General features: G+C 43.6%; 1 protein-coding gene across 1 annotated transcript in view; it reads left to right on the top strand.

Moving 5' to 3' along the window:
• Positions 1-10781, top strand: part of ncam2a (neural cell adhesion molecule 2a) — a 1392794-nt gene extending 1382013 nt beyond the window's left edge. Inside the window, exons 17-18 of the mRNA XM_078560368.1 lie at positions 7128-7244; positions 10380-10781. Coding sequence (XP_078416494.1) covers positions 7128-7244; positions 10380-10491 — 229 coding nt within the window. The 3' untranslated portion in view covers positions 10492-10781. The remainder of the gene's footprint in view (positions 1-7127; positions 7245-10379) is intronic.
• The last annotated feature ends 341 nt before the right edge of the window (positions 10782-11122 follow it).

The raw sequence follows: 11122 nt of genomic DNA on the forward strand, positions 1-11122 counted from the left end.
CCTTGTCAGAATTTTATATATTTCAATGAGATCCCCTCTCATTCTTCTAAACTCCAGTGAATACAGGCCTAGTCAGCCCAATCTCTCCTCATACTCAATCCTGCCATCCCAGGAATCAGTCCAGTGAACCTAACCTATGAAGAGGATAAAATACAGCTTGGGTTCCTGACGTTGAGAATTATGCGTTCACCTGTTGAAGGAAGGCATCAAGACCGTGTGCACTGTTCATTCTCAATGGAGAGCTATCTATGCACAGGCCTAGTATCAGATTGAGAAAGCCATGGCCTTTATGTCTTACCTAATTTCTGGGCCATCAGTGAAGTCTTGGATGTATTTCGCTTGCCACTTCCGCCTGCCTGGCTTTCCTGAGTCATGCTGGGCTATGATTCCACAGCTGCTGGCTTTACTTTAACTTTAACCCTCAACACTAAATGCTGGAGAACTATTCAACTAATAAAGGTAAGATTAAAGCTGAGGCTCATATCCAGAACCCAATAAAATCCCATCCCAAGCAAGGTGTCCACACTCTTTGGAAATAAATGTTGGGAGAGAGGAACGGCAAAGAAAATTGTTGGGGGGGGTGGGATTAAACCAAATTCAAAAAGGTCAGATAATAAGATGGAGAAATAAAAATCAGGAACTACCTGAATATGAGTCATCAACAAATTCTGGCCCAAGATTATATAACTTTAACCTGTTGAGGAATTGACAGTGTCAAACCCTGTCAAACACATTGAAAATGGCAAAGGTGATGACACAAAGCTGGGTGGGAGGGTGAGCTGTGAGGAGGATGCAGAGATGCTTCAGTGTGTTTTGGACAAGCTGAGTGAGTGGGCAAATGCATGGCAGATGCAGTATAATGTGGATAAATGTGAGGTTATCCACTTTGGTAGCAAAAACAGGAAGGCAGGTTATTATCTGAATGGCTATAAATTGAGAGGGAAATGTGCAACGGGACCTGGATGTCCTTGTACACCAGTCGCTGAAGATAAACATGCAGATGCAGTAAGCGGTAAAGAAGGCAAATGATATGTTGGCCTTCGTAGCCAGTGGATTCAAGTACAGGAGCAGAGATGTCTTGCTGCAATTATACAGGGCCTTGGTGAGACCACACCTGGAATATTGTGTGCAGTTTTTGTCTCCTTATCTGAGGAAGGATGTTCTTGCTATAGAGGGAGTGCAGCGAAGGTTTACCAGACTGATTCCCGGGATGACGGGACTAACATATGAGGAGAGATTGAGTCAGTTAAGGTTATATTCGCTGGAGTTCAGAAGAATGAGGGGCGATCTCATAGAAACCTATAAAATTCTAATAGGACTAGACAGGGTAGATGCAGGAAGGATGTTCCCGATGGTAGGGGAGTCCAGAACCAGGGGTCATAGCCTGAGGATACGGGGTAGACCATTTAGGCCTGAGATGAGGAGAAATTTCTTCACCCAGAGAGTGGTGAGCCTGTGGAATTCACTACCACAGAAAGTAGTTGAGGCCAAAACATTGTATGTTTTCAAGAAAGAGTTGGATATAGCTCTTTGGGCGAAAGGAATCAAAGGATATGGGGAGAAAGCAGGAGCAGGCTATTGAGTTGGATGATCAGCCATGATCATGCTGAATTGCGGAGTAGGCTCGAAGGACCGAATGGCCTACTCCTGCTCCTAGTTTCTATGTTTCTATGACAAATGAATCCCCAAAGCACTCTTAAAACTGAGCTTAGTAGCAAATTGCTTAACACCAATGAACAATTATACAAAAGGTGAACAGTCAATGAGCCTGTGGTAGGTGGTGAGGGAAACAAGAGGGAAAAACATATTTGATCTCATCCTCACCAACCTGCCTGTCCACGACAGTATTGGTAGGAGTGACCACCACACAGTCATTGTGGAGACAAAGTCCCGTCTTCACGTTGAGGATACCCTCCATCATGTTGTGTTGCACTACCGCCATGTTAAATAGAATAGATTTCGAACAGATCTAGCAACTGAAGATGGGTAACCATGAGGCACTGTGGTCCATCAGCAGCAGCAGAATTGTACTCAAGCACAATCTGTAACCTCATGGCGCAGCATATCCCCCACTCTACCATTACCATCAAGCCAGGGGATCAACCTGGTTCAACAAAGAGTGCAGGAGGGCATGCCAGATGCAGCACCAGATATACCTAATAATGCAGAGTGGATGATCCTCAGTACAAACTGTGTTGAAGATGGATTTGTCACCATTCCTTTAAAGGGAACTTCACAAGTTCCTGAGAGGACAATTCCAACAATAGTAACAACAACAGCAACTTGTGTTTAATTGGCACCTGTAACAGTAAAATATCCCGAAGAGCTTCACAGGACAATTATAAAGTAACATGTGACACTGAGGGGAAGAAGGCAATATCAAGGCAGATGGTTAAAAGCTGGGTCAAAGGGGTAGATTTTAAGGAGCAACTTAAAGGAGGAAAGAGGGGTAGAGAAGGGGAGAGATTTAGGGAGAGAATTTCAGAGCTTAGGGTGTAGGCAGCTGAAGGCATGCAGTGATTAAAATCGGCAATGCTCAAAAGAGGCCAGAATTGAATGAGTGTAGGCATATCAGAGAGTTGTGGGGTGGAGGAGATAACAGAGATAGGGATCAGAAGGCATGCAAATTGTTTGAAAATTGTGATTGTGATGACCTGGGTAACTGTACTCTTCTGAAACTTGCCTATTGCCTCAGAGTGTCAGTGAAGAACATCCCACAGTTGAACATAGATTTGTTCCTCAGTTTTACTCTGCCTGTCCTCTGGTGATAGTGCTGTTTAGGAATAGCAGGGGTGAGGTGAGATATGAGATACAAAATCACACTACTGGCTGGATGAGTTAGCCTTGATGGCCTTTTCATGTTGAACTTATTATTAGTTTGTAAAACTTAAGGGACAGTCTCTACTCCTACTTGTACATCCAGATACGCATTGGTTAACATGGTTCCTGTACATTTGGACTTCATCTGTTCAGGAGATATATGATCTGAAGGCTTCAAATTTGATGCCAGAAGTAGGAGTTTCAAACAGACCAGAAAACGTAAGGTGTGAACAAACATTAAGATCTTTCAGACTGAGCATAATGTGGAAATAGAATCACAGCTTTTCAACATAATCATTACATTAACCATTGATAAGGACAGGTGGAAATGGTTGAGTGCTACCTAGCTGTTAGGACTGTAAACATACCAATATAACCTTGGATTTATAGTGATTATATTTTATTCATTCATGGGCTGTGATCATCACTGGCAAAGCCAGCAGTGCTTTAGGAAGGGATTTCCAGGGTTCTGATGGTGAAGGGATTGCGATATAACTCCAAGTGACATGTTTTTACCCCTCTTTAGCTCTGAAGAAGTGTCATGTGGACTCGAAACGTTAACTCAGTTTCTCTCTCCACAGATGCTGTCAGACCTGCTGAGTTTTTCCAGCAGTTTCTGTTTCTATTGCTGTACTCTTCACCAAGCGTGGCCTCTTGTGCATCACCCCATCATCAATGGACATGCCCTTAGCTCTCTTGAGACCATAAACTCTGGAGTCCCCTTGTCAAACCTCTTTGCCTCTCCACCTCTTGCTCCTCCTTTAAGATGCTGCTTAAGACCTGTCTTTTAACCAAGCGTTTGATCACTTGTCCTTTTGCCTCCTTCTTTGGCTCTGTGTTAACTTTTTACTGATTACGCTTGTGTAATATCCTTTGGGATGTTTTAGTGGTTAAAGGCACTGCAGACAGAATTTTTAGCTTGGCGGGCGGGCACGCGCCTGACCCGATCCTGCGTGAAATCACATGAGACGGCAATCGGTCGGCGGGCGTGCGTGTGGATCAGAAGCGCTCCCGCCGACAATTAAGAGGGCAATTAAGCCCATTAACGATGCAATTGTCGGCAATTTTTCATCGCCTGTCCAACCTTACGGTTGGCGGACGGGTGAATCGGCCAGGCGGCCTTAACATTTTTCATCAAACCTTATCCATGGTGGGATGAGGTTTGCGTGATGAAATAAAATAGAAATAAATTTCTGTGGACAGCAATTTCAGCAGGTACATTTTCAGGTGATTTATTGTGATGCACGGGCACTTTCTTTCCGCTTCTGAAACTTTTACTTGTGATTTTTCAGGCCTTCATCTGCCTGAGGCAGCTCTTTGCCTTCAGGGAGCTTTCTCTCAGCGCTGGCCCACACTGGCATTGACGTCAGCGCCCGCCCTCCTCCTGCCCCCCACCACCCTGGCAACGCGGTCAGCTAGCGTGAAATTGCAGTCGGGGGCCGATCGTGGTGGGCAGTCTGCTCCCTGGCCAATTCTGGGCCCGCCCACCTAAACGTTCAGGCCTATATAACTGTTGTTGAAACTTGTTTATGTGAATTAACAAAGATTGAGTCGGGCCTCAAGGCCCATTCTCCCTGATAACCCCCGTGTACATCAATCTCGATGTCATACCAGAAAACTGGTCTGTAGATCATTTCAATCTCCCGACTTGCTGAATGACTGCATCTGCAGCAAGAGTCAACTTGACAGTTTGTGCTTAGAAATCTTTTTAGAACTTGGAGAAAGCCTGTCAACCTTGAATCTCAAGCGTCCACATGGTCAAAGTTAACTATCCAGCATCCTTTGTCCAGGCAAGACTGAGAAGCCACCCCTCACTACTCCAATTATATGTACAGGGGAGCAGCGACCAGGGAGGAGGGAGGAATGAAGATAGTTATTTCCACAAGCCAGGTAAACAAGTGCAGGTAAAAGGATTAGAAGGTGATGCTGATTAGGTTAAATGAAATGAGGTGATAGGCTTGTGTGAAAAATAAACAGTGGCATAGGCCAATTTAGCTGAATGGCCTGTTTCTATGCTATAAGTTCAAAGTAACGCATAATAAAACAGAGGACCAATACCATGTGTAACAGAATCAAAGTTTGCCAAGGTGTGTGTATCACTGTAGTAAGTGAGGCAATCGCTAAAGGTGAAAATTTAGTCGACTTATCTCAGGCTCCGCACATTTGTACCTGGATTTGCTTTGGCTCCTACAACTGATGTAGGACCCCTATTTGTCTAGTAAAGCAGTCTTAGAGTGTTTCAGAAGGATGGTTTGCTCACCCATTTACAGACCAGCTAGAACATGGCATCAGGAAGACCTCAGGCCTCAAGCGAGGTTACTGGGGTGACCTGTCCCTCCACCAACCCTTGACCGCCCATGTTTTAGATGCAAAACAGATGGTCATGAATTTCTCCTCCAGTGTCTGGCCTCAGCCATCACAATTGGTACATAACCGACCAAGATTATAAGGGGTGAGGAAACTAACAATAAAAATTTGGTAGAAGGGGAGGAAGTTAGAATTGGATCATGTGTTGAGTGAGCCACAAACTCTTCATCTCTGAGACCTGGGTTAAGTTTCAACATAGAGTGATGGGATAACATCTTCCTATTTTCTGATTGAAAGGTTCTTATTCAACGTGGACCTTTGGTGTCAAAAGTCAATTCCTAATGAGCACAAATTGTCCCCAATTTGGCATTCAGTTGTCAATCTCACTAGATTAATTGCAGGATTGTGTTGGAAGATTGTATTGTAGTAAATGGCAAGACCTGAGTATTTTGTTATATTGCCCTCTCTGCTGCGCTGTCTGCTGGGGAGGTATTCATAAAGTTAGTTCAATAATGGCTGCCTGCAGTTCAGCGTGTGTTAGTCTTACCGGGGGCAATACCCAATAGAAAGATGTTTAAACACATACTGGTGTTAAGGGGAAACCATTTTTTATATGTAAATTACTCTGGAAGTATCAGTGATGTTTGTTTGGTTGTGATTACAGTATAAACAAATATGCAACCTAACCTATTAAATTTTCAGGTATTGCTGGCGTTGATTTAGTTATATTCTGGAAAATTATGCACGTATATAATTTTACATTTTAATATTTTCTAAGCAGGGAGGGAGTGTAATATATTGTAAGATCTGAGAGTTTTGTTATACTGGCCTCTCTGCTGCCCTCTCTGTTGGGGAGGTGTAAATAAAGTTAGTTCAATGATGGCTGCCTGCTGTTGAGCATGCCTTAGTCACTAGTCTTAGTGCAATGCACAACAAGTATCACATGGATGCAGTAAGGGCTGCTCTGAGTATCGGGTTTGAGTCATCTTGTTCGGGAGAAGAGAGTGAGATTTACTGTGCAGCTAACCATGGTTTATCGGCCTTGGGATTGCTTGAGTGTAGTATTAGATGTTTCAAATGGGAACATAGACCATTTGTCTCAATTTGATGAGTCTAAATTTCATAAAAATATAGTTAAATGAATCTGAGTAAATACATCCAAAAGAAAAGAACAAAAATCATAAATATTGGCAATACAGTCAACAAAGCTCTCAGAGACTCCATTTCCTGGCAATAAAACTCTCTAAGGCATGCCAATTGTCACTTGTAATATGAGCCTTTTGACGTTTGAGGAATACAAATATCCTGCACTTGTTGTTTGTTGTGTTTGTTAAACGTGCACTGCCTACATGAAAGAAAAATGCTGGGCAAAGTTTTTTTTTCACATAAAATTAAATGGAGTGTAAAGCACATAACCAGGAAGCTCAGACCAATTGGTCTAAGCCTGTGTCTATGCTTCACACAAACCACCTCCCATTGTTCATCATTTAACCCTATCATTATATCCTTCTAATTCTTTCTCCCCAATTTGCTTATCTAGCTTCCCCTAAAGTTCATCTGCGCTCCTCATGCTATCTACTCGTGTGGTATTGAACACGGTTCCACGTTACTCCCACTCTCTGGGTATGGAGGTTTCTCCTGAATTCCCGACTGGATTTATCAGTGACTATTTTATGTTTATGGCCCTCATTTGGTCCCTCCCACCAGTGGGAACATCTTCTCTGCACCTACCTTATCGAACCATGACAAAATCTTAAAGGTTTCCAATGGGTCACGCCTCCATTTTCACTTTTATTAGAAAGGGCTCCAGGCTGTTCAATCTGTTTTGTGGAATATTAAAGGCAATGTGTCAACATTATGGAGACAACACTGACATGGTGCATTGTGTTGGGAGTTATGTCATTTCCAAATGAAAATATAGCTTGGCCCAGAAGTCCTTGGTACAAAAGATGCTACTCCTTAAGGGCCAGAAATTGATTAAACCACATTATGCTTTTCAGGAAGGATGGTTCAAAAGAGCCCATAGTGGAGATGAGGACGGAAGATGAACCGATCACAAACCATGATGGGAGCTCAGCGAATGAACCAAATGAAACCACACCACTCACAGAGCCTGAGTAAGTCTCTCCTCCATCATGCGTTCAGGATTGGGAGCAGCTTGAGGTCATGGGATGATGCGACACACAGTGATACTGGACATTGATACTCCAGCACACAGTGATACTGGGCGTTGGTACTCCAGCACACAGTGATACTGGACATTGATACTCCAGCATACAGTGATACTGGGCATTGGTACTCCAACACACAGTGATACTGGACATTGATACTCCAGCACACAGTGATACTGGGCATTGGTAATCCAACTCACAGTATCACTGTGCATTGGTACTCCAATATAGTGATGCTGGGCATTGATACTCCAACACACAAGGATACTCAGTACTGGTACTCCAACACACAGTGATACTGGGCATTGGTACCCCAACACACAGTGATACTGGGCATTCGTACCCCAACACACAGTGATATTGGGCATTGGTACTCCAACTCACAGTGATACTGGACATTGGTACTCTAATGCACAGTGAGACTGGACATTAATGCTCTGACACACAGTGATGCTGCACATTGGCGTTCCAATGCAGACATTGGTGCTTCAACACAGAGGGATGTTCTGACACACAGTGATACTGGACATTGGTCATCAACACACAGTGGTCATTGGTTATCCAACACACAGTAACTCCGAAAGTGAGATTGGACATTGATGATCTGACACACGATGATAATAGGCATTGATGCTCAGACACATAATGCTGCAATGCCTAGGACCTCAGCCTACAGCCCTGCAGCTTTGCCATTTGGTTAGCTTTTTCAACCTAGGTCATACTGTCATACAATTGTATTGAGCGGACTCCTATCATTTCCCCAGAGGGGTAGTTGGGATTGTGAGAGAGATAATCCTTCCTGCAGGCTTTCTATTCCAGATTAGTGCTGGAGATGTCCTAGAAGGCGATTGCTGATTTATCATCTCACCTGCAGTAGGGTGAAATTAATATTATCTGAGCAAACACCTGCTCTTCCCCATAATTAATGATTCACCCACAAAAATCACACATTTCAAAGCTTGATCCATTTATGAGCTATAAATTGGAGGAAAAATATGCTGTAGAATTAGGAAGAAACACCTTCTCCCTCAGAGACTTTGGGGTTAAGGGAGCAGGGAGTATAAATTTAAAAAGATTAAAATAAAAATTTGGAAAACCTCTGTGTGGTTCTGACCCCTTTCTTCTCACTGAATGTGCGTAAGTGCCTGGCTGTTAAAGCTTGCCATCTGCCTTGTGTCTGACTGGCACCAATAAGCAGAGAAAACTGCCTAAAATATAAAATAATTATCAGAGATTGGCGGGATTGTGGGAAGCGGCTGGACTGGGCAAGCTGCCAACATGTGGTTCACACCAAAGAACGTTGCAAACGCATCTGTTTGTTTCCTGTTTGAGTCTCTCTCGCTTACCCTAAATGTGCGCTCTGGACAACAGAAGCCTCATTGCTGGTCATCCAGATTCTTCCCTGAGTGCGGTTGCCAACTGAGTGTCAATTTGCCAACTTATGAGCAGTTTGTGGCTTGTCAGCTGGTTTTACAGTTTTAGAAATAATAAGCCGTTTGCGCTAAAAAAGCACTGGCCCTCAACGAGTGCCAAAACACTTCATGACCAATGCTTTTGAAACATAGTCACTATTGTTAGATGGATAAGTAGCATCAGCCCTTTTGTGGCTAGCAGGGTCACATGGGCAGTAAATGAAACAAAGGAGTAGATTAGCCCCAAGTTTCCTAGGGCCCTTATCGGGACAAGCAGAGGCTACTGAAGCATATTTATACCTGATTACCGTCAACATGTATTGGAGTTTCCTCGGAGAGGGTGGACTCGGGCGATTTCCACGTTGGTGGTCTTTGTAGCTGAAGCCATAGAGGGAAGTTGGATGGGCAAGATTCAGAACACAATCCTGGAATTCCCAACTACTTCATTCCTGATGCCTTTGGCGTACAGTATGAAACAGATGTGTGACAGGGTCCAAACTTGACAAGATTGGTTTCCTCCCATCAGCAAGTCACAAAGTAGCTTCTTGGAAAAGGACTAATAGTTTCCATTGGAGGAGTCCCTCGCCCAGACCTACCAGGGCTGGTGCCCTGCTGTTAGGTATTTCTTCCTCCCCTATCTAGGCACCTCTACTATGGTAACAGTGGCACAAGCACCAACCGGTGTAGCCAGGTTGCCTGTCCTTAGAAGTCCCTTTGGAATCAGGAGTGCATCTGGCCTGCACATCCTATTCTGGTTTGTTTTAGCATGGTGACTTCTCAGGGCTAACGTGTCTTTGATAAAGATTTAACCCAATGTCAACATCAACTACGCTCAGGCCAAAATAAAGAATTTGCATTTCATAAGGCATCCTTCCCAATGCCAGTATATTCCAAAGGGTTTTTCAGCCAATGAAGTAGTTTCGAAGTGTAGTCACTGTCGGAAAGACGCCAGCCAATTTGTGCACAGCAAGCTCCCAGAAGCAGCACTGTCATAATGACCATTAATCTATTTTACACTTTTATGGATATATGATGGCCAGGGGTCTGGGGGAGCACGCCTGCTCTGCTTCAAATAGTGTCTTTTGTTCTTTCACACGCATCTGAGAGGCAGACAGATCAATGTCTTGTCTGGAAGATGGCACCTGACGCAGAATTCCCACCCCTAACACCTGCTGGCCAATCAGAGGCCAGCTGCACCCGGTGGTGCTGACAGTAATGGAGAGTTGCTGGCCTCTGATTGGTCAGAAGCACTTGGGGGCAGGAATTCTGCCCCCCCCCCAAGGTGAAGTCCTGCAATTGAATGTCTCTGGGTGAGTCGGGAGCCCTGGCGGCAAGGCTCCTGCTGCCCTTTAGCGACATAATTCCCTCGGGGCTCCCGGAGGTCAGTAAGGGTGCTGCCAGTTTTGGTGTCAGACATTGCCCATTCCCTCCCCCCCCCACCCCTCACTGCTGGGAACTTCATTAACTTCCTCCCCTTGTGCCTACATTACAAAATGGTGACCATACATCAAATGTAATTCATTGGCAATGAAAGCACTTTGGACTTGAGAAGTGCAATTTAAATGCAAGAAAAGCGTGAGCTGGCCAGTACCTGGGATTCACCTGTAATGCGATGATCATATAGAATAATTATCCTCACAGTTTCTTTTCATCTGTCAATCGTTTGCAGAAAGCTACCATTAAAGGAAGGCAATGTCAAGGAAGCTTTGAGTTCAGAAAACATAGAAGAGGCAGTACCCAATGATGTCATCCAACCGAAAGAAGACAGCAGCAAAGCATAATGAGAAGAACTCTATCAAAGCAAAGTCCGAAACACGGACACCCTTGCAACCAATACTTGTAGGGAAGAAAAATACATATTTGTGAGGCTGAGGCATTAGAATGGCTTTGGAAACTTTCATAAGTTGCATTATCAGTAATACAAGAAATCGAAAATTGTCCTCATTTTTCTGGAAGGATTTTTGAAAAAAAAATTTCTGTCTTAATTATTTTTTTCCCTTTTGCCGTTCAGAAAATGAAGAAGTGTAACACATAAATGATATTGTGAAGTAAAAGTTAGAAACAATCTTTATATTGCTCTCTCTCTCTCCATATATATATATATATATATATATATACAATATATATATACAGCGGGCAAAGCATTCAAATTGTTGTTTCCCAGTTGGTGTGTCATGACGTTTTATCTGTCCTGGAGAATGCAATTTTGTCCCTTGTGCAACTCTTTCTTTTTTCAATGGACTGCAATGAAGAGGGAAAGGGAAATGACTATGGATAAATTGTGGGCTTTAAGTAATTCGAGGTGGTTCAGTTTTGAGATGGTTAGCGCTAGGAACTATTGTTTAGATTTTAAATATGACACGTTTGTTCCTTGACTTTTTTTCCCTTGAAGTTGATCCCCACCACCCCTCC

The sequence above is a fragment of the Cetorhinus maximus genome, chromosome 16, assembly GCF_964194155.1.
Source record: "Cetorhinus maximus chromosome 16, sCetMax3.hap1.1, whole genome shotgun sequence".
Taxonomy (NCBI): Eukaryota; Metazoa; Chordata; class Chondrichthyes; order Lamniformes; family Cetorhinidae; genus Cetorhinus; species Cetorhinus maximus.